The following is a 24,567-nucleotide window of genomic DNA, read 5'->3' as shown; positions in this document are numbered from 1 at the left end:
TTGTGCAAACATTACAGTTTGTTCTCCCCCCCCCCACTACATATTTTCTGTCTGGTTTATCATGGTTGAACTAGTGGGTCGAAATGTACTGAAACTCATTTACTACCAGTAGCAGAGTACCAGTACTACTCATTTACTACCAGCATCGACCACTGATTGTATTCGGGGCTCGCACTGGGTTTTCACGCTGACATCAAGCCTCATTGATGATTTACAACCAATCCCAATCCTTGATATGAAGCTCTGAGTGACAAACAAAACGTTGAATAACCTGACCTCGATCAGTGCTTTGGGTGCACTTGGCTAGGACAGGTCAACAAGTGTGTCACTGAAGTCTTACCGATCGTAATATTGCTTATTTTCAGGATGCCTCAGTATCGTCTTATGTATTTCAACATTCGGGCACGTGCCGAAACCTCTCGAATGATCTTTGCAGCGGCTGGTGTGGAGTATGAAGACGTTAGAGTAGCAAGAGAGCAATGGCCAGCTGAAAAAGCTAGTGGCAGTAAGTCTGTAGTACTCACGAAATCATATTTGTATGGAGATTATTGCATGCATACAAATCGTCAGCCTCTACACGATGTCACTTTGTAATCATATCTTATTAATGTTCACAACTTGGAAATATAGTCAAGCCGATGAAAGGGTACCTGTTCATTAATAGCGTGACCAGGGCATGAACAATTTTGCAAGTCATGATAAGGCTAGAGTCGGCAAAGTCTTTGTTTTGCGTCTGCATGCGTGTTGGTTTTTGGACTTTTTTTTTAAATTCAGGATGAAACACCATTCTTGCAGTAATTTACATTGCTTACGAAATTGTTTGGCAAATCAAAGTCATGACTTTCATATTCCAACAAAATACCTCTTCACAAGAGTAATATAAAACGACAACATAGTGAAGTGAATAATATATCCAAAAGCATATATTTATAGGAATCAGCAGATTTGTGAGAAACTGTCAAATAAACAGTCAAGTAATGGCATGCGGATTTTCTGTTAATTAATTTGTTCATTAGCAACCTACCCTGCGACATTCTCAGAAGTTTGAATGGACGCAAAGCAAAAAGATTTTCTTATGTGGCCTTATTCATGCGAGGGTCATGCGGGTTAAGTCATGTTGGTACACGAAAACAACATAGGCTGCCATGAAAAAGACATAATGGCAAATTAAAAGTGAGTGACGCCCACTATAGTCCATGTGGAATATTTATATACTGCCGTAGCTCATTCATTCATTCATTCAATTATAATCTACTGCGGTATTTGTTTCACCTGTTGATCAATGGCGGCTGTGCCGCTGGCTCACATTCGGTGTTTATGCGTGGCCAAAATATGACCTTCACTAAAAACAGTTCTTCCTGTTCTCACTGTATACAGCTAAAATTAGCCATCATGTAAGACGCTTTCAATGATATAACATTTATGAGCGTTGTTTACTATCCGGTTAATTGATAAGCTTAGCTTTCTTATGTCATAAGGCAATTTCAGGGATGGAGGATACATCTGTCTGCCTCTCGGCCTGTCTGTCTCTCTCTGTCTGTCTCCCTGATTATCTAGCTATCTGTCCTTTGTCTTTAGTGCCACTTTCATCGCACAGGATCAAGGCTGTCTAAAATTAAGTGTTCTTTACTATCGTCAACGCCCCATTAAAATACTTTTGAAGTGTTATATCACAAGCACACCAATTTATACAACTGCGATTTTCTACTCATGGCAATTGCATCCAATTGTTTGTTTTATACTTAAGAGTACCCTTTTGGTCAAATGCCGTGCCTGGAAATCGATGGAAAGTTCACGCTTGCACAGTCACGAGCCATCGGTCGTTATCTTGCAAACGAATATGGTAAGTAGGATTCAGATTGTCAAAGTCTGAAAAATAATCTCTTCACAAGGAAGAGTTTCATTGACTCCTAATTGCGGGAACAATAGCTATAACTTTCTGAACGACTTTGATTATTTTTGCTATGAACGACAAGACTTTCTGACGTTCTTTACTACAAATTGTTAGTGACAGATTATAAATACATTGAATAATAATGATAATAATAATATAAATACAATAATTATTCTTAAAAATACGTCATACTTTAACCATTTTATTTTATCTCCGACAAAAGCATTTTATACCAGAGCAAATAAATTGTAAGAAAAACAACTTTCGAAATGACAACAAGCCCACGTTACACAATGACCAATTGAAGAGTTGACGGCGTTTCGAGATAAATTTGTGGAGCGAAAGGCGAACTGAACTAATACAACGGAAAGGGCAACAGAAAACACAGTCAATGGAGCTTTAACTTATTGATGCAAAAACTATGTAGCTGAACCTAATCGACATCCTAATCACGGGGATTTAGAAAATCGTCGATTGAATATTTGAATATATCATACTGTTAAAGGATTTTTACCATTATTTCCTTGTGATGTTCGATGATAAAATATGTCGTAAAATTTAAGGCATGTAATTCTTATTCAAGAGCCCCTTCAGTCATTTTATTTTTATTCTATTACTGCCATCATTTATTGATGATTTCGTTGTGTCTTGGATTTCTACAGGTTTGGCTGGAAAAGATAATCTTGAGAAGGCAAAAGTCGACATGGTGATTTATGTATGTGAAGACATTTATGTGGGCGTCAGGAATATCTTCTTTGAAAAAGATGAGACGAAGAAGGTGATTAGCATATGCATGCATTTAACTGATCAAACCCTTGCCACCTATTTCAAAGCCAATCATATCAAATAAGTGTTGTCCCTTGTCATGACGATAGACGTCTCCCTCCAATTCGTTTTATACTTATATGACACACAACGGGGTACACCCAATTACAGCTCTCAGATTATAAATTTGCAGATGGCATGGCTTTAATGTTTTTCATTTTCATTTTCGGTGACACTGCATGCCGAAGACAGGTGGGTACTAGTTAATTAGTGTGTGCATGATAACGATGATTTGAATTTTGACAAAACAACTGAGACAATTAGCAGACTTAAGAAAGAAAACAACAGAACAGACACTGTTAAGAATACATAGCTTAGATGACGAAACCGTTTACTTTGATGCTTCTTTGTTTGTTTCTCTCGTATGTTTTCTGCTGCTTCCAATAATTTGAAGTGGAAAATATGTTAAACATCGAGAAGAAAGCACCAAAATGTATCTTCAGTTTGCGTCATTAAAGAAAGTTTCGGGTATACAAAGCAAATCCCTTTCCCCAACCCTAACCCCTCGCCCTAACATTTTGAATTGCGATTTGGTTTGGCAGCAGTAATTGCAGAGATCCCCCTAAATCTAACAAAACGTCATGACAGTGCGGAATATGAACATGAATCCATCCATTCACCAAATTTTAAATCCTGTATTACAAAAAAGTTTAAAATAACAGTGCCAACCGTCTTTTGTATGTGATTTGCGAGAGTTCCTGCTATCGTGTAACCACTGCGGAACATTTGGGGAACTTACAAGGTGATTTTGTAAGTGGCTGTGTATGCACCTAACAGTGTAACGTTGTCCAAGCTATTCATGTTCCAGTGTATTTTACTAGAGTTTATTTGAGCTTTTTATTGTCACAGTGAAGTCCACTGTATGTTTTCAGGCACATGACGAACAGATTAAAGTGTAATTATTGCAATATATGTGAGACTATGCAAACTTTGAATATAAACAACACGGCTGATCGCATGACTTGATTTAACTTCTTGTTAACTTAGCCACATCGCGTCAAATTATTAAAGGTAGAAGGTGCCTCGGCGACAGATATTCGGACTCTCAAACTTTTTAAATTCTTCTCTGATGTACCGCTTGTGGGGGTTCAGTTTGAAGCGTTTTGAGTAAATAAAGCTTTCACCGCCTTAGTTTTATGCAAATCGAAAATGTTATTTTTCCTCATAGAGTTAACAAAGGGACGGCGGCCAGTGTGATTTTCAAATATTGGTAAATCGTTGGTATCGGAATTTGTTTCTCTAGTATCAAATTTGTACGGTGATCCCCAATTTTATTCTTGATTTGAAAGTGACTGATTTGAAGATTCCATGAGGAAAACTTGAGCAAAAGTTTAAGTCTTTTACTTTCGAGACGCATACTACCGTAAACGAAAAACATTTTACAGAAATCAACATGACCGCAATGAATGGTGTGTTGATTAAAAATGAGTTACGAGGACAACATACACATATAAATATGCGATGGTGATGTATTAAAACCGCAGGTCCAAGATTTGAAATTACAGCAGAGAAAGGGATACGCGAGTCTACATAAGAAGCAATATCTATCATACAGAGTTGGCTTTTAAATCTCATTTATTACTTATTCAAGATGGCACCAGTAGCTATCGTAGAATGATTCATTTTGGTGGAATTTACTGTCTTTCATGAGTGAGTTGAAACAACTTGTTACTCAGTGCAGCGGGTCATTGACCTTATAGAATTCATTTGGTATCGACAAATTGAGATGCGCTTTTTATAACTACTGTATGTTTTCCACAGGCTGAAATGAAAGCAGACTTTGTTGTGAAGGCGGATTCTATATTAGCAGCTCTCGAAAAACTCCTCATCGCCAATAACGGAGGCAATGGATACCTTGTTGGAGATTCGGTAAATAATAAGTGGAATAATTATATGAACACCCTTTGTAGCCACTTCTACAAAGATGCCACAGACTAAACATTGAAACTAAATTACATGTCTTTTGAAATCTTAGAGGTAGTTTCTCGTTGTCAATTACAAACGATCTTGTGATAGCAAAGAAAACGTTCATGTCTTTCTTTGAAGAAGCGAGTCCTGTAATATTGGCTTTGTAGAGTAACTCTCTCTTTTTTGAAGAAGCGAGACCTGTAATATTGGCTTTGTAGAGTAACTCTCTCTTCTCTCTCTCTCTCTCTCTCTCTCTCTCTCTCTCTCTCTCTCTGATCTCCATGATTCTAATTCATTTACTGTTAGCTAACGTGGGCGGACTTAGAGTTTTTCGTGCGGATGGAATATGCCCCATTCTATGACGCCGCCATATTGGACCGATACCCTAAACTGAAGGCGTTGGTAGAACGTGTATCTTCTATTCCTGGAATTGCGTCTTGGCTGAAGAAAAGACCGAAAACAGATTTCTGATTTGTTCGACCACTTATTTGTTTTCTCGGAGCACTGCTTTAGCTTCTTCACAGGCAACTGAGATAATGAACGAAATTTGGAAAGCTAAATAAATAACAATTTGGGCATGGATTTTAACATCTGCAAATTTTATGCCCTCATCAGTAGGTATACATAACCACCCGCATGAAATATATTAAATTTCATTAAATTGATCCGTTCATTGAAAAAGTCGCAAATCAGAAAGACTCAACGTAGGCTGTCATATTGCATTTAATTCATTTCAATCATTAAAACTGTCGCGACAACAGATCTGGAATATTTTCACTCCCTACATAAAGCTACACGAACTAATGTCGGTTTATTCGACAAATGTAAGCTCATCTGCTTCCCTCTTTAAGCAATGCCCTTGTTTTCACGAGTAAATTGTAATATAGCAACATTCAGCTATAAGGTTAAAACACTTTTGAGAAATTTTGAAAATATAAAGATCCAATTATCCCAAATTAGTTCCAATCGTGTTCTTTACACAGTGGTCATTTCGACACAGCCAATACAACAGTTTTGCAGATTTGGCAGTAACATTATGTACGACGAGAGAGACAGAAGAGATGTCCCCGAAAGTTTTTTATTCAAACCGTCTTGTGCTTAGTTTATTAATGCCTCGCTTAATAACATCATACCTGTAAAACCAACTGTCGGTTCAGTTTGATGTCCATGACAACAAACAACATACGCTTATCGGATTGTTAAGCGATAAGTGTTACCATGTTAAGTGAAAGACTTAAACCTTTGCTAAAACTTTCCTTGGGGAATCATCTAACTATTCTCTTACAAAATGAATAATACACATAGGAGGTACCTGGTCAAACTTTGGTACTAAGAAACAAATAACCCATGGTTTACGTATATTTGAAATTCAAAATGGCCGTCAAAAATTCTTACACTAAGAGCTTTAAAACGAACCCCAACATGTGGTATATCAGAAAAGAATTGTAAAAGTTTGAGACTCCGAATATCTGTCCCCGAGGCGCGTTCTACCTTAAATGCTGAGTCCAGACTGGATGGCAGACGAGTACTTATACATTAACAAATTAAGGTGATCTTCACAGATTGGGGAATTCAGTAGACTTGAACATAAGTAAAAGGTAACAGGAATCAAGCAATCTCTCTTTATTAAATTTTATTTTCAGTCTCACAAGAATCTAATGCCTTGCAATACCTGTACAATGTATCGTAAAACGTTTGCCAATACACTGTTACCCAACCTAAACCGTAATAATTCATTACTTAGTGTCGTTAGGTTCTTGATCGTGAACGTATACCTTTTACAATAAACCAAATAGTTGCGTCATGTAGCTGTAAAAATTAGATGATATTAAACAATCACTCAAATTGCTGATTGAGACTACGATTATCCAGTGGCTGTAAATCAAAATATGACTTCAATATAACTTTGATTGGCTATTCATGCTGAAATTAACTTCATTGGTAATCTCCTGTACAGTAAACTATGTCAGTGCAGCGCTGTGGATTCATTTGGCGAGTAAAGCTAGTTTAACAAGTGTGCATCTCAAGGCTTGCCGATCGCAGCATTGCTTATTTCCAGGATGCCTTTGTATCGTTTTCCATATTACGACATGCGCGTACGTGGAGAAACCTGCCGCATGATCTTTGCAGCCGCAGGGGTAGAGAATGAAGACGTTAGGCTTACGAGAGAGCAATGGAACAATGAAAAGGCCAGAGAGCAATGGGACAATGAAAAGGCCAGTGGCAGTAAGTCTGCTTACTCACGAAATCATTTTTTTATGAAAGGTTCGTGCATGCAGGTCGACGACGTGAATACAATGTCATTTTCAAATGTTCACAACATAAAAAGGACTGAATAATCCGTTTGATCAGTTGCCACAAAGCCATAAGTAGCATAAATAGATTTTCGATATTCAAACTCACAACGTATGGCACCAAGTCGCCTGATATCAAAGTCAAAACCGCTCGGCAAAATCCCCACTCTTACAAAAGAGTGATTCAATATAACCAAGCGAAGTTGTTACAAACTTCGAACCCTCTACACGCGCATGCCGTTGAGTTCATGAAGCACTGACAATCATATTACATGACCATGAACAATTTTGAATGACGCGATTGTGCGAGTGTAAGAAAATTATTTGTTTTACGTCCGTTACGCCCGTTAAATATTCGGGTTTTTTTCTTAGATGGAAATCCACAAACTCATTTATCATTTTTTCATTGCTGTCGAGTTGTGTATTCTAAAGCAAAACAAAGCGATGACCTTTATACCGCTACAAAATACATATTCACACAGTGTGTGAAGTAAGTGAGCTCTCTAGAAGCATATAGCTACAAGTATTATCAGGATGTATGAGAAAACTGTGAAACAACTGCATATTCGTTTTGGATTATTGTTTGCACACGTTAAACCGCTAAACATTCAGGATTTTTGAATGGACGCTTATATCAATCCGCTAATGAGAAGAAACGCTTGAAATAGGGCCTCCACATTTGTCATTGAAAAAGGATAATTGTTAGTTAATAGCTTTCGAAGGCGCTGCGCTTGAAAGTGTTTTAAATTGTTAATTCGTCTATTCACTTAAGTTTTACAGTTACTTTTAAACTAGTCACAGTCATTTCGAAAACAGGTCAAACATGACATGCTCTTGATAAAAGAGGTCTAAAATTGGTTTGACGGCATTTCATAAATCTTTCTCGGGTTTGCTTGTCGGCCAGGTCACATATAAGAGTCACCGTCTAAGTGGGCGTTTTCATGTGACTCAGGTTATGTAATCGTTTTGTTCTTCACTTGTATATTTTATGCGGCAATGTAATCGCTGTTAAGTAGCTTATAATGTCTGAAGGTAAGGTAACGACGGAGAACACCGGCACCGCCGACTGCATTGTACAATCCTCGTTAATGCCTTTGTTGTTGTCTATAGTGTCTTTGTTGTTAACGCCTTGTTGTTTTCTATAGTTCACAGAGCTATCATTATTGAAACATTATTGAAGAAATTGTTTGCCATTTTACAAAAATTGTCATTTGTCTCACAGATTAAAAGGATAATTTTTTACGAATGTGTTATTGCAAAAATATGACATGAAATGATATTATACCAGTTGTCTTAATGGCATATTTAGATCCTGATCACCCATTAGATGCCAATACTCTGTAACTGTAACAGAATCAAGTAATTGTACATTCACAAAGTAAAGCAAACCTTAACACTATGAATCATTACATAGGATTCAAAATATGTTAAAGGTCACAAGTCTAGCAATCTCTGGTTATTTCATTTTCAGTGAATTCATTACTTATCGGTTTCTTTCCAACTCGTTGGTACATTATATATCCTAATCGTTAATGAGATATCGCAACCGTCCTAAAATGCAATGTATTATAGCTGTGAATGTAACTCAATCGTTTGTCTATGTACAGTTCTTTTAACATTAAATCAATTACCTGCATTACGTGGTCATAAATCAGGCAATGCCAAACATAGAGTAGATTATTTGCTGGTACAGCAAGCGAATAGCCCTGAAAAATAAACGCGGTCATTCAACCAAAATCAAATTAAGCTATACCATCGTAGTAAACTAAACATTACTACACATCCATAAATTAAACAAAAAATCGATCAGCTCAGTCCATTAGATATGTTAATAAAAACATAAGAATAAATCAGTCTATATTTATTCTACCATTTATCGCAAACATATGTCGTCCGTATATTTTTTCTGGTTCTTCGTGACGAGAATTTTTGGTAAACATACATTTGAACACATTTACTACCAGTATCGTTTTCATCGTTTTTGACAATTGTATTTATGAACAGCTTCGCACGAGGTTCCGATTGGCTGTTTATGCTGTTAGCTGATCCTGACAATCCAATCAAACCACGATTTAAGAGAAAAAGATATATTCCGTAACACGTACAATGATATTGATCACCGCCGTGGTTCACTTGATGAAGATAGTTAAACACGGAAGCTGACCCATTAAAACACTGCTTATGTCCATGATGTCACAGTATCGTCTCATGTGTTTCAACATTTGAGCACGTGCAGAAACCTCTCGCATGATCTTTGCAGCCCCTGGGATGGGTATGAAGACGTCAGGTGGCATCTGTGGAAATAGGAAAACTTACCGTCAACGAATGTAGTCCGTTGACTTGAATCATCGTGTAATTTCTTTAAACTCATATGAAACATTGTCTGTGTATTTGACCGATTACAATAGCAAAAGAGCTTCTCGTCTTTTCTTCCTTATGTAGTTAATCGCCCATGAATATTTGAACATGGTATTTTAATATAATACAAATAACTATTATTAGTAATTTTTCATGTGTAGTTTCTGATCTTGTATTCTTCCGCTTCTTCCGCTTGGCATTTAACTATATACGGCACAATTTCGTTCTATAATTCATAGTTGTAAATTTGTTTAATTCCAGATGGATATTGACGAGTTTGGGAAATTAGTGTTATCGGGCCTGGATAACAATAGGCAGAAGGGAATGATAAAGAACTCGATAGGCGCAGCAAAGATGACAAGCACTACATAGCGAATACCTCCATTGCAAATTTGATTGTTTTATGCGATGTTTGCACATCTAATATCTGCGCGCAGTTCATATAAAATTATTCTGTTCTTTTAATGTTTCAGAGAAAGTTAGCTGCTGAAGGGGAAGTTAAACTTTACCTTTGCAATGGCCTTTTCGCTATCTAACGAGAAATTGTCTCTTTGTATGTATTCCAGCCACAATAACCTATATCACGTGGCCTCATATGGACGAATAGTGATTGACCTACCCGGGCTATGCAAGTTATATTATATACCCAATGGAAGATTAATATTATATAGGGCTCAGCCCTTGGTGTCGCGCCAGGGGTTAAGATTGGCAATGTTATTTGTATTGATTCATGATAAACTGTAATTGTTACTTCATAAACGTTTATACGACAACTATGCCCAGTTTCCCTCTGAAGAAAGCAGTTCACGTTCTTACACGACGTCAAACCCTGCAGCAGGGCAGGTATAGATTTTCTGTAACGTGTAAAAATTTTGGACAAAAATTGGCAATTTTTACAATGATAACAGTCTATGGCGTTAAACAAGGGACGTATTATGCAATAATTATCATTGCAATGGTAACCGCACTGCCCACCTTCCACTTGCAAGCTGAAAACTATAGCGTTCCGTCTAAAAACTTGCAATTTTTGAATCTAATTATTGACACAGGGGGCGCACTTCTATAATTCAATCCCAGCATTCTTTGCGTATGCCCCCGTTCATATGCACGACAGTTTTCTCCGTTTATCTATATCAACGATACTTTGTATCAGCGACAAGGTGTATAATAACATTTACTGGCTAATTAAAGAGGTATATTTTATAAAAGGCATGTTATATCATCGTAATTTGTTTCGTATTTGTTTATTTACGAGTACTCAAAAAAAAAACATGGCGGCGCCCATCTTGAGAAAGAAGGGTACACTTCCGGTTACTCGCATAGTATATTATGAATAAGCGCATGCGTAGTCAGTAAGCCGCTGGCGCGACTAATATGTAATTGATGTAATATTTTTGCACAACTTTGATCACAACACTTACATTACAATTTCGCCAGAAGTCAGACATGATATTCTGTAATACACCTGAGTTCGAATTCGCTTGTGCATTGATATTTCTATGATGTTATTTGTTCACACCTCGGCATCCGTCTCTCATTTCTAACATTCACAACTACACCGCTCCCTCGCTTACTTCTTAACAGCGTAAGCCTCGCTCTCGCTCCAACATTCAGTACCTCACAAAACCAACAAATAAAATAAAATCCGTGTTTCACATTGGGCACATTAGGTATCGATTATCATATGGCGGTAACTTTCACAATATGCCTACCCTTTGGGAGCTTTCTGTAATTACAGGGGGGTAGGCCAGGGAATTTCGCGCACACCTGTACCGTAAAATGTGACCCTCCCCCTATATCCCCCTGTCTAAAATGTGACCCTCCCCCTTGTCCGACATTCTAAAACTTGACCCTCCCCAAACCACTGCGGTATTCTCCCCAGGAATAACTGAAACAATATCAGCCAATTACATAACAATTGGTCCAATTGTTATGTTAAGGACAAATTACAGAGCGGAGGGCTGGTGTTTTTGGAGGGACAGTCGCAATTTATCACGCAAGAATTTTTGAAGAGATATGGTATTTCATACATTTGAGGGAGGGTCACAATATTTTGTGCAACTATAATAAGGCAAGATGTGGCTGATTTAGTTCTTCATCCAAAAATATCAAATCATAATACATGGAGTCTATCAGGCAAATTATTGACAATTTTCCCCAACAAAACATGCTATATCTGTATATTATATATGTTTGATAATGTATTTAAATGTACTTTACTTGAATTGGGAAGTAAAATGTGCATTCGTGTAGGAGAAATGGATTTCTGAATTTCATTGTGGATAATGTGTTCGTATTTTGTAGGTGATTTCCTATTCAGGATATACCACACGGACAATCAAAGTTTTGGCCGTAAAATCAGCTTCTATCAAAAATGACCCTCGCCCCAAGATAGGTTTATAAAAAGTGACCCTCCCCCTTGAGCTGTTTTCTAAAAAGTGACCCTCCCCCAATTCCCCCGGCCCAAACCCCCTTTAATTACTGAAAGCTACCTTATGGAAAGTTGCCAGCCTGCATGACTTTAATATTTTTCTCAGATTAAACCATTTTGCTAGCACTTTGGAAGTTCAACCGCATTACTATATATTTAGAATAGATTCAATTATACGTGACAAGCTGTTGCAGTGTTGTTAGGCTTTTAACCAGAGCAATTACTGGTTTATTATCTGGCTCTTACAATGTCAATGTCTGAGCCAAGAGCGGCTGTATGTTCAGGGAGTTGGGCGCCTATATTGTCTTTCCTCGAAATCAAAAAAGTGTAAAAAACCGTCGGTATAAAATAAGCATTTATAATTACTTCTCAATGGTGTATCCGTCAATTAATTCATTTTCGCGATGGTTTCATGTATCGTGTCTACAACCGGGGTCGAATATATGCATAGTCATCCATTCATTCAGTATCTTTCAATATGTCAAAAAATTTTAGTAGTATCTTGCATCAAACAAAATTCATAAAAAAATGGCCGACTTTGTCCCTTTAAGACCACGACATAGTACAGCATTGATGTTGGCACAGCTAAGACAACAGTCATGGGAGAGATGACATTTGCGTTACCTTCGATTTGAGCGAGATAGGCGACCCTTCACTTAAAAGCATTTTATTTCCACTGCCTTCTGCTTAATCTATAAATATCTCACTCATTGATGTCTTACCTGTGCTAAACCTTATGCTGGTCGGTGCTCATTGTGACAAACAACACATACGTATTTAATTTTGCAAAGATTATAGTTTTTCCCCATCACTACATATTTTCTGTCTTGTTCATCATGATTGTAGTGGGCCGAAATTAACTGAAACACAATTACTACCAGTACCTTTGCATCGCATCGGCCTTAGATTATATTCGTGGCTCGCACTGTGTTCACGCTGACATCAAGCCTCATTGTTTGTTTACAACCAATCCCGTTCCATGATATAAAGCTTTGAATAACCTGACCTCGATCAGCGCAGCGGGTTCACTTTCCGAGGATAGACCAACGACTGTGAAACTCAAGTCTTACCGGACGCAACATTGCTTGTATTCAGGATGCCTCAGTATCGTCTTATGTATTTCAACCTTCGCGCACGTGCCGAAACCTCTCGCATGATCTTTGCAGCGGCTGGTGTGGAGTATGAAGACGTTAGAGTTGCCAGAGAGAAATGGCCAACTGAGAAAACTAGTGGCAGTAAGTCTGCAGTACTCACACAGTCATATTTGTATAAAAATTATTGCATGTATAAAATCGTCAGCCTCTAACGATGTCATTTTGTTATCATATCGCAATAATGTCCATAACATTGAATATCGTCACGCCGAGGAAAGGGTACTTGACCCCGAATAGCGAGACCAGAATGTGAATGATTTTTGCAAGTCATTGTAAGGCAAGAGTAAGTAAGTCCTTGTTTTACGTCCACGCGTGTGAACGTTTTTGTTTTTTGTTTTAAATCCAGGATAAAAACACCATTCTTGCAGCAATTTATATCGTTGATGATATTTTCTGGGAGATCAAAGCCATGACATTTGTACTGCAAAAAAACTGCGACTGCGCAGCAGTTATATTATGAACCATTTAACAACGTGTTGATGTGAAATCCTGCACCCTGAAAGCATACAATTTTTCGAATGAGCAGATTATATGAGAGGCTGTCAAATAAACTTTCAAACAATGGCATATTGATTTTGTGTTAATTATTGTATTTGCTTTTAGCAGCCTACCCCGCGCATTTTCATAATTTTTAATGGACGCATAACAAAGACTTTACTTATGCTGGCCTTATGCATGTGAGGGTCATGTAGGTTAAATGATGTTAGTACACGAAAACAACATGAGCCACTATTAATGAGGAAAACATAAGGGCCAATTAACAGCAAATGGCGCCAATTATAGTCTATTTAGGATATTTATACCCTGTCGTACATCATTCATTCATTCAACTATCATCTACTGCGGTGTTTGTTTCAGTGTGTTGAACAATAAAGCCTACGCCGCTGGCTCACGTGACAAGCTCTCCGTGTGACCTTTCGCTGAATACAATTGCTCAATCTTCTGTCTAGGTCTGTAAACAAGCTGAAATTCATCATCATGCAACACGTTTCTAATGACATACTATAGCATTTGGACTTACTATATTTTTACCCGGACGCTTTGTTGGCTGACCCTGTTGATATGCTTAGCTCTCCGACGTCACATGGCCCATCCGTGTGCCTCTCGGTCTGTCTGTCTATCTATATGTCTGCCTGTTTGTCTCTTTGTCTGCCATTTAATGTAGCTCAATTTCATCGCAAATCATAAAGCCTGTATAGAAATTAAGTGTTTTAACTACCGTCAACACACAAAACATTGCATAGAACGGAAGTTTTATACATTCATTTCAATTGCATCCAATTGTTTATTTATGCTTAAGAGTACCCCTTTGGTCAAATGCCGTGCCTGGAAATCGACGGAACGTTCACGCTTGCACAGTCACGGGCCATCGGTCGCTATCTTGCCAACGAATATGGTAAGTACGACTGAGATTCCCAAGGTTTGAAAAATCATTTGTACATAAGAAAGTGTTTCACAGACGCTAATTAGATACGAAACCGTAACTTTCCGAACGACTATGATTATTTTTGTTATGAAGGACAATAAATTGAATTGAATAACATAAATAAATTGAATAACATTAATAACAATATAAATTCAATAATTAGTATTGAAAATACAATACGCCGTGCAGTAACTATCTGATTTTATCTTCCAAAAAGCATTTAGTTGGCAGCAAGATTCAGCTTTACTTCGACATTACATCAAGGCCACATTGAACACAGAACCATTGACGGGGTGAGGGTGTTTCGACATAAATTTGTGGAGGGATACAAGAACGAGTATCACACAAACTGATCTAATATAATGGTAAAGTCACAGAAAGCACAGTCAGTGGAGCTTGAACATATTGATGCGCAAACTATATAGCTAAACCTAATCGAAATAATTATCATCGGGACTAAAATAATCCTCGAATGAATATTGTATATATCATACTGTTCGAACGTTTTTACTATTAGAATCTTCGATCTTTTCTATCATGAATATTTATTTCCTTGTGTTTTTGACAATAAAATATGTCGTCAGATTTAAGGCATGGAATTGTTATCACGAGCCCTTCCATCATTGTACAATAATTCTATTACTGCAATCATTTATCGTTAATTTCGTTTTGTTTTGAAATTTTGCAGGTTTAGCTGGTAAAGATAATCTTGAGAAGGCAAAAGTTGACATGGTGGTTGATGTGTGTGATGACATCCATGTTGGCGCCAGGAATATATTCTTTGAAAAAGATGAGACGAAGAAGGTGATTTGCATTTGCATGCATTAAACTGATCAAAACTCGGCCCCCCTTTCAGAACCAATCATTATAATAACACGTCCTTCCCAAATTTTTTATACTGTACCCATATTTCAAATTCGCAGATTGCATGTCTTGACCGGGTTTAAGTTTCATTTACTATGACACTGTGAATCGAAAACTGGTGGGTACTATTTCAGTAGTTTGCGCATGATAAGGAGGAGTAGAAGTTGACAAAACAACTGAGAAAATAAGCAGACTTCGGAAAGAGTACATCTCAAAGAGTACATCTCAAAGCTGTCGAAACAGTTCACTTTTGAGCTTCTTTACTTGCCGCTCTCATATGTTTCCCTGCCGCATCTAATGGTTTGAAGTGGCAAATAACATTGAACATTGAGAAGCAATATATTTTACTAGAGTTTATTTGAGCTCTTATAGCCACATCGAAATCCACTTTATGTTTTCATACACATAACAAAGAAATTCAAGTGGTATTATTTTAATATGTGTGGAACTATGCAAACTTTTAATATTAACAACACTGTCGATCACATGACTTGCTTTCTTCTAGTTAACCTAGTTGCGTCGCGTAAAATTATTAAAGGAGAAATACTTTACAGAAATCAACATTGACCGCAATGAATGGTGTGATTGAAAAAAAGATTTTACGCTGGCAACGTAGACATGTATATATGCGATGTTGATGTATTGAAATGAAATTACAGCAGAGAAAGGAATAAGCAAGCCTCCATAAGAAGCAATATCTATCACACAAAGTTGGCTTTTAAATCTCGTGCATTGCTTATTCAAGATTGCACCATTAACTATTGTAGAATGAGTGCTTTTGGTGAGATTTACTGTCAGCCATGAGTAAGTTGAAAAAACTTGTTACTCAGTGAAGCGGGTCATTGACCCTATTATTCATATGGGATCGGCAAATTGCAATGCGCTATTTAAAAGTACTCTATGTTTTCCACAGGCTCAATTGAAAGCAGACTTTGTTGTGAAGGCTGAGTCTATTCTGGCGGCTTTAGAAAAACTCCTCAGCGCCAATAACGGAGGCAATGGATACCTTGTTGGAGATTCGGTAACTAATAAAAGGGTTAATTATATTGACGCTTTTTGTAACCACAAGGGTGCAGTAGACTGAACATTTACACTAAATTATTGTGAAGTCTCTGAGGTAGTTTCAGCAATCACTTACAATACAATCCTGTGGTAGCACATAAAACGCTCTTGTCTTTTTTTCGAAGATGAGCACTGTAAAGTTGACTTCGTAGAGTAACTCTCTCTCTCTCTCTCTCTCTCTCTCTCTCTCTCTCTCTCTCTCTCTCTCTCTCTCTGATCCACGTGATCCTTATTCATTTACTGATAGCTAACGTGGGCTGACTTAGAGTTTTTCGTGCGAATGGAATATGCCCCATTCTTCAACGCCGCCATATTGGATCAATACCCTAAACTGAAAGCGTTGGCAGAACGTGTATCTTCTGTCCCTGAGATTGCAGCTTGGCTGAAGAAAAGACCGAAAACAGATTTCTAATTCTTTCGATCACTTATTTGTTTTCCTGAAGCATTGCTTTAGTGTAACAAACTTTTCATCGCCGCTTCTTCACTGGCAACTGGGATAATGAGCGAAATGCGGAAAGCCTAATAACGACTTGTGCAAGAATTTCAACATCTGCAAATTGTATGTTCTCGTCAACAGGTATATATTACCACCCGCATAAAATATAACAAATATCATTCATTTTATCCTTTCATTGAAAAAGTAGGAAATCAGAAAGACTTAACGTAGGCTTTCATATATAGTATGTATTCATGTTAATCATTAAAAATTTCCTGACACCAACTCTGAAATATTTCAAAACCCGACACAAAACTACTCGTCAAGGGATCGTGGGAGGCTAGTAATTTTAAACACTATTATTGATACTATACCTTATTATTTTAATCTTATAGTGCATAGGAAGACTTTTGTCTATCATTAATGGTATGACAAATATATTGGCATTAAATGGTTATAAAATTTATTATTGTAGTTGTGTTGAATTCATGAATAGATTTCATGTATTTATGGCATTGATAAATAAATTCATTTGTCATTCCAGGTAGTTGTTGAAACGCAGCTGTCTGTGGCATCGGCAGGCTGCGTCATCACAAGGTCAACCCTGTCCATGGCGGGGTTGACCTTTTGATGACCCTTATAGACGCAGGCTACCCCGCCACAGACAACTGCGTTGCCACAGTTACCATTTTAGGCAATACATTTGCACTTAGTTAATCAATTGCCAACATTATTGATTCTGAAAGTCACAATACGTCATTCTCTATCTTGATGAATGTCTTATTGGAAAGGAGAACACAGGAAGAGAACAAATCTTATATCAACCCTTCCGTGAACAAGTGTTTGAGAAACCGTGGTCGCCACATTTTGCACAGGCACAATATATCCATTGTTACAGTAGCATCAGAATGCCTGAAGGAGGGAGGAGTACGCAGGCAGAACATACTCAAGCATTTAGGCCGAGTTCACAAATAACGATGGGGGTGGGGTGGGGTGGGGTGGGGGGCTGGAGGAATCGCGATTGAAATCTTATATTTTTTCAGATCCCCCTCAATACCTTCAAGAAATTTCAAATCCCCCTCTTTATAATCAAAATTTTTCAAGTGTACCCCAAACAATTACAATCCCGCATATTTGTAAGGGCTGTGCGCGCAGAAAATATAAACGTGTATCGCACTGTTCTGCTAGCAGATGTTCACCAGTATATCTGTTTGAAGAGTCATATCTTGCAAGTTATTAGTTTGATTCATTTTTAAACGCATCAGTGAACTTTTGGATTTATCATTCTAAGTCGACTTGGGTTAATCCAATTCTGGCGAGGTCAATGTCACCTGCTGAAGAGCACACAAAATGACTATCATGAGAGTATGCAAATTGTGAATTCCTGGCTAATCGCCAAATTGTAAAAAAAAAACTTAGCACAGTAACCTACTAAAACTTTGTTTCTTAAGTACAAGACATGCTACTCAAAATTGACAATACTGGAAGGTTAAAATATTCAATCAAATAAAGGTTTTCAAATCTCAGAAATTTTGGGTGTAATGATGACAAATTTTGGTTATGAAAAATAAATCCGTTTATTCACACGTTTTTAAATTTAAATTAGTCTTTACTGTTCAAAGTTTACTTTTGTATTATTTCTTGATGAGAATGTGAAAATTTAGAAAATCAAGCATGGTGACCCCATCTTATTTCTTTTATATTTGATATTCTCATAATTCGAAAATTTCCGAGAGCTTTTCAACTCTCCAGGTCTTCAATGTCGTGCTCTCTGGCCTGATCTTGTGTACAAGTATGTTTCACCGTCATGAGCGTCGTTTCATCCAAACTCTTCTTCAACTACCATGTACATCAGAATCAGAGCTATCTCTGTCACTGCTCAGGCATACAGTGACAGTGACACTGCAGTAGCAAGGCAGTACCTTGACCGAAGGCAGTAGCTGTACTAACTTTGATAGTTTTGACAATTTTTTTTGTTAAGTTCATGCAACTGCGTTCTTGTTCTACTCACTTCAGCATGGTGAACTGTCCAGTATTGAGCTTACCACCACTGCCCGTGTATGTGTACCATGCATTTATATCATTGACAAAATTACTTTCAGCCTGGACTCTAATTTTATTACAACCCAATACATTTTTATATATACAGGCTTTGTCGACAAACTGAGTGCTGTGTCTTTCTGCATACTGTAGGAGATAGCAAGAAAGAGTAGTTGATATATTGCATAGAAATATTGTAAAATCATCAACAGTTGCAGCTTCTGCCCAATTACAAGGCCATAGTTTGATTCTTTTACGACAACTCATACATGTTTAGATTTTTAGAGATAAATTTCATTAAATGTAACAAAATGGTTCTAGACTCTGTTTAATTATTACAAACATTAGAACAATTGAATGACATTCATTTTTATTGGAAAATCCATCAAACCTTGGAATCGTAAAACAATGGAACGTAAAAGAATTTCAGGTCCCCCTACAGGTATAGCAAAACTTTCGTTCCCCCTCTACTACCCCCACAATTTTGGAATCAACCCAGAATTCCCCTAGTCCCCCTAACGGAGTTTTTGGTGAATGCAGCCTATAATGTAAGTGAAAGTCGTTGCACACCATTTCAAAAGTACTGTCATTATTGTCATATCTTACCATTTTAGGAAAACAGCCATGATTAAATCATATTTTAAAATGACAGAGGTTTAGGAATGTCATTGCACGTATGGTTCACATAAAATGACCGTTAAATGCCAGCAATCTTTGTCATGTAATTATGGTGAAGAGATAACAAGCCATTTGTAACTGTGTTTAACAGTTTCTGGATTCTAATTAAACCATTGTGCTACATTTGTTCAGGTTTGAGTGTGGTTGAAATTTCATAATTTTTAGCACTAATGAAAGGTAAGTAAACTGTAGTGCTAAGATCGAGTGAGAAAAACACTAAAACAAATTGTGTACACTGATATGAAAAAAATATAATGCAATAGGCCTAATTATAAATGTAAAATGTCGGGCATGTGACTTCCGTTTTGATATGGCAGTCCCTTACAAACTGAAACACACTGTCTATACTGGTCCGAGACTACCGGGTAAATCAAATAGTACCAAAATATTGGATAATTCACAACTTTTGTTCATGACAGTACCTTCAACTATTTCCCTCTTAATCCTGTATATATGACAGCTGGTAGACAAAAGTTGCGACTGGCGACTACAACCATTTACTTATAAGAGGTCTTCAGAGAGAAAGAGAGAGAGAGAGAGAGAGAGAGAGAGAGAGAGAGAGAGAGCTGGCTTATCTGATTGTACGTTTAAAAGTTTGTTCCCCCGGCACACACCTGTTAAGATGACATGGTTTGAACATGTTAACATTTTGTGGCCGTACCTTACGAACATCGTAAATCAGAGTCTAAACACGATAAAAGAGAGTGATTAAATTTTTTCACAATAAATCAACTATTTTCATTACAATGCTCTCAAAATCAGACGATTTGAAGCAACCACTCAAACTGTCTATTGAAACTATGATTGTCTTTTGACAGTAAATTGAAACATTACATCGATATGACTCGGATTGGCTATTCATGCTGACATTAACTTTATTTTTAATCTCCAACCAATCCCGTTCCATGGTACAGTTTTAATAACAAACAGGTAAATCGGTCAGCGCTGCGTTTTGGTTCACTTGGCGAGGATAGCTAGTCTAACAAGTGTCTCACTCAAGTCTTACTAGTCTAAGCATCGCTTATTTGCAGGATGCCTCAGTATCGTTTTCTGTATTTCGACATGCGCGTACGTGGAGAAACCTGCCGCATGATCTTTGCAGCCGCTGGGGTAGAGTATGAAGACGTTAGAGTAGCCAGAGAGCAATGGCCAGCTGAGAAAGCTAGTGGCAGTAAGTATGCGGTACTCACGAAGTCATATTTGTGTGAAAGATTCTTGCATGCAGGACGACAACATGAGGAAAATGTCTATCTTAAACGTTCATAACAAACAATACATAGATAAATCTGTCAGATCGATGGCCGCAAGGCCAGGGGAAAGTGTACTCGTTCATGAACAGTACAGATATTACTAGAAAATTAACGATTTGCATGACATGATCAGGCGAGTGTGAGAAAATTCGTTTTGCGTTCGTTCATGCGTCTAGATTTTTTTTATATTTTTTTCTCAGAGCAAACCTAAACTTATTGATCATTTTTCATCCTTGACGATTTTCTATTGGAAAGCAAATTTTATCTTGTAACAAATACCTCTGCACGTCAGTGTATTGTAACCATTAACCATGGGGTCCGGATCCTCTAGAAGCATATACATTTACAGGAATCAACATAATTTATGAGAAAATTGTAAAGGAATGGATATTTATTTTGTCTTTTTTTTGCATTCTTAAACCGCTTTGTATTCAGCTTTTTCGAGTGGACGCAAAACAAAGAATTTACCTTTTCTGGCCTTATGTTTACAATGATCATTTACGATTAGTTATAGTAGACTAAACACATTTGATAATCATTGGCTGGTACAACTGATATATGTGAAGCGGCAGATACAAATAAATAACACCTATTACTGGCCATTTGGTACGTACACAGTTTTGAATCGTTAATCATCTACCCTGGTGATTGTTTATGTTTGTGGAATGATAACTGGCGTTATACTCGCCCATATACACGCATTCGAAGCATGGCCATAACATGGCCTGAATGCAGTCTCTCCTGGTTCCGTCTGTAGCCAGAGAAATTAGTCATTTCGTAATATTTAACGACACGTTAAAGTATATATTGCATTCCTATCGAGCATTACATTGACTGACCTGTCGACATACTTAGCTACACCATGCCACGTGTCTTCTCTGTCTTTGTCTGTCTGTCTGTCTTTCTGTCTGCCTGGCTTTCTGTCTGTCCTTCCACTACAACGGCACTTTACTCCCAAATATGCGACCTTTCTAGCAAAAAAGTGTCCTGGCTATCATCATTACACTGAGTGGATTGTTTTATCATAGTGCCTCACACATTGATTTATACAAAAGCAAGTTGTCCTTGATCATTACATTTGCATCTTATCGTTGGTTTGTATTCAAGAGTATCCGTTTGGTCAAGTGCCGTGCTTGGAAATCGATGGAAAGTTCATGCTCGCACAGTCAAGGTCCATTGGCCGTTATCTTGCAAACGAATTTGGTAAGTAGCATTTAGATTGGCGAAGTTTGGAAATCATATTATTTGCCCTATTTTGCGTCTGGAAAGAATTTCAAAAATCCTATGTACGGGGTCAGTAGCGGTCAACTTCAACGAGACTTTCATTTTGTTTTAGAAAGCCACTATGTTTTGTCCTTCTTGTCCCTAAAGTGGTGAAAACAAAGTATTATTTCTTTACTTGACATTTCTTAGTTCTACGGAGGGTTTAACCATGGCTGAATAAATTTAATGATAACGATGGTGATTTCATGTAAACACAAAATATCGTACAGAGATAAACATGTTATTTTTTATCTACGAGAGATGTTTGGTCCGGAAAATGATTAGGCTGTTTACGGTATAGTATTCCGAAATACATAAGGGCAGTGTTGTTTTTCGAGACATGTAGTTGGAGTTAAATAAGAACACCAACAGAAATAGGGTAGTGTGTGCCTCGAAAGTGAAAGACTGAAACCTTTGCTCAAACTATCCTCAGGGAATCTTTCGATCACTCTCTTTCATAATCAAGCATAAAAATAGGGGTTAACCTCGTACATTTTTTTACTAGAGAAACAAATCACCAAAGATATTACCGATATTTTTTGAAATTCACAATGGCCGCCATCATTCTGTTGAATCTTTTGAAATAAAATAAAATTATCGATTTTCGAAAAACTAAGAAGGTAAATATTTTTTACACCAAGAGCTTTAAAATGAACCCCCACACGTGGTAGATCAGAAAAGAATTGAAAAAGTCTGAGAGTCCTTATATGTGTCCCCGAGGCGCATTCTACCTTAAGAAGATGACAAAAATGCCAGAACGCATCGCCGATTAGGCTTTAACGCATCAATTATTGCGTAATAGTTGTAACAAAACCTTGTCGAATGCATAAATGCCGGGTTTGAAACTATCACGGAGTGAATGTTTGAATTTATCAAACTAATGGAGAACTTTCGTCTGTTACAATGTGTGTCTTTTCTACGACTTTTCCTGATAAGTTTTCGATGATAAAATATTTCGTTGAACTAAATCCATTGAATTTTTAATCCAAGTCAGATTTCTATTACAATATTACTTGCATCATTTCTTGGTGATTTCATGTCGATGTTCTTTTGGCTTTCCGCAGGTTTGGCTGGAAAAGATAATCTTGAGAAGGCAAAAGTCGATATGGTGATTGATGTATGTGAAGACATTCAGCTGGGATTAAGCAAATTTTTTCTTGAAAAGGATGAGACGAGGAAGGTAATTAGCCCATGCATACATTAGACTATTTACAAGCGGGCCATCTTTTTCAGAGCCAATCATTTCATATACATGTGCTCCAAAGGAAGGTGTCCTTTCAAATCATTAACTCTATCATGACAAATTATCATGACAAATTACTACGTTAACGATAGATGTGTATGCTAATCGATAACTTTACTAATGATGATGATGTGGTCTTGTCCCCTTGGGCAAGGAACTTCACTCCTCAGTGCTCCATTGGGGTTAGTGGGTTATGTGTACCTCATCCTGTGATTGGACTAACGCACGTTCGATGAGGGACAAACAAAAAACAACTGAGAAGGTTAGCTAATCGATTAGTTTGCGTATAATAACTTTGAATAGTGTCTCAACAATTAGGAAGATTAGCATACTTCAGAGAGAATAGAGAACCGAACATTCCCTGGAGTATTTATCACAAAGATGTCGAAACAGACCATTTAATCAAACATCTTAGCTTGCTTCTCTCTAATGTTTAACTGTTACTTCTGAAAGGCTGCACATTAGCCAATAATCTGGGGTGGGACAATAGTGTCGACAACAATGCAAAGAAAGCACAGCAATGCATTTTCTATCCGCGTCGATAAAGAATGCTTGCATCAACAAAACAACCCTCATTAGATTCTGTCCATCTGTATCCGAGGATGATCTAACCTCATAAATTGCGATTTGGCAATACTCTGACAGCTTGCACTAAAATGGTCAAAAAATCAAAAGTCTGCCGTTTATGGTCGAAATTGAACGTCAAGCTCTCCGTTTACTTTTTAAGTCGTTAAAAATCATTTTGAAATAAACTGTATATTTTCCACAGGCTGAATTCAAGGCGGACTTGGTTGTGAAGGCGGACTCTTTGCTAGCAGGTCTAGAAAAAATGTTAATCAAAAACAACGGAGGCAATGGATTCTTCGTCGGAGATTCGGTAAATACATCATAAATAATTATATTGACACATTTTGTAGTTATGGCAACGATTTTAAAAGATACTGTAGACTTCACAAGAACATAGAATACATTAATAATCATCCTATTGTGTGATAGCAAACACTCTTTGAAGAAACAAATCGTGTAATGTTGGTGTTGTAAGTGCTCTCTCTCTCTCTCTCTCTCTCTCTCTCTCTCTCTCTCTCTCAACTCGATAATCATAACGGTTAGCTAACGTGGGCTGACTTAGAGTTTATGGTGCGGATGGAATTCGCCCCACTCTACGACGCCACCCTATTGGATCGATACCCTAAACTGAAGGCGTTGGTAGACCGTGTGTCGTCGGTCCCCAATATTTCTGCTTGGCTGAAGAAAAGACCAAAAACAGAATTCTGATTCATTCGCGTCTTTGTTTTCATAAATCAATAATGTACTGTATCAAAATATTAATCAGTGCGAAATAAATGTGGGAGGTTGCTTACTACTATACTATACTATACTATACTATACTATACTATACTATACTATACTATACTACACTATACTATACTATACTATACTA

General features: G+C 37.4%; 1 protein-coding gene across 4 annotated transcripts; it reads left to right on the top strand.

The window, feature by feature from the left end:
* The first annotated feature begins 53 nt into the window (after positions 1-53).
* LOC139126416 (hematopoietic prostaglandin D synthase-like) lies at positions 54-24,522 on the top strand. 4 transcript variants are annotated; one of them, XM_070692478.1, is made up of 5 exons: positions 54-505; positions 21,728-21,823; positions 22,948-23,063; positions 23,896-24,003; positions 24,237-24,522. In XM_070692478.1, the coding sequence occupies exons 1-5, from the start codon at positions 367-369 to the stop codon at positions 24,399-24,401; spliced, it is 624 nt and encodes a 207-aa protein (XP_070548579.1). In that variant the 5' UTR covers positions 54-366; the 3' UTR covers positions 24,402-24,522. The 4 variants fall into 4 exon arrangements, with proteins under 4 accessions (XP_070548579.1, XP_070548577.1, XP_070548578.1 ...); XM_070692476.1 differs by lacking the exons at positions 21,728-21,823; positions 22,948-23,063; positions 23,896-24,003; positions 24,237-24,522 and adding exons at positions 1,748-1,843; positions 2,557-2,672; positions 4,481-4,588; positions 4,934-5,583 and having other exon boundaries at positions 247-505; XM_070692477.1 differs by lacking the exons at positions 21,728-21,823; positions 22,948-23,063; positions 23,896-24,003; positions 24,237-24,522 and adding exons at positions 1,748-1,843; positions 2,557-2,672; positions 4,481-4,588; positions 16,464-17,118 and having other exon boundaries at positions 278-505.
* The last annotated feature ends 45 nt before the right edge of the window (positions 24,523-24,567 follow it).

Source organism: Ptychodera flava (genome assembly GCF_041260155.1).
Source record: "Ptychodera flava strain L36383 chromosome 3 unlocalized genomic scaffold, AS_Pfla_20210202 Scaffold_27__1_contigs__length_13241970_pilon, whole genome shotgun sequence".
Classification (NCBI taxonomy): Eukaryota; Metazoa; Hemichordata; class Enteropneusta; family Ptychoderidae; genus Ptychodera; species Ptychodera flava.
The sequence above is the reverse complement of the archived record's forward strand: the minus strand, read 5'-3'. Positions and strand labels throughout refer to the sequence as shown.

Coding starts and splice junctions, on each gene's coding strand:
- LOC139126416 (XM_070692478.1), top strand. CDS start 367: ATGCCTCAGTATCGTCTTATGTATTTCAACATTCGGGCACGTGCCGAA. Junction 506..21,727: donor AGCTGAAAAAGCTAGTGGCA/GTAAGTCTGTAG, acceptor TTTGTATTCAAG/AGTATCCGTTTGGTCAAGTG. Junction 23,064..23,895: donor AAAAGGATGAGACGAGGAAG/GTAATTAGCCCA, acceptor TATTTTCCACAG/GCTGAATTCAAGGCGGACTT.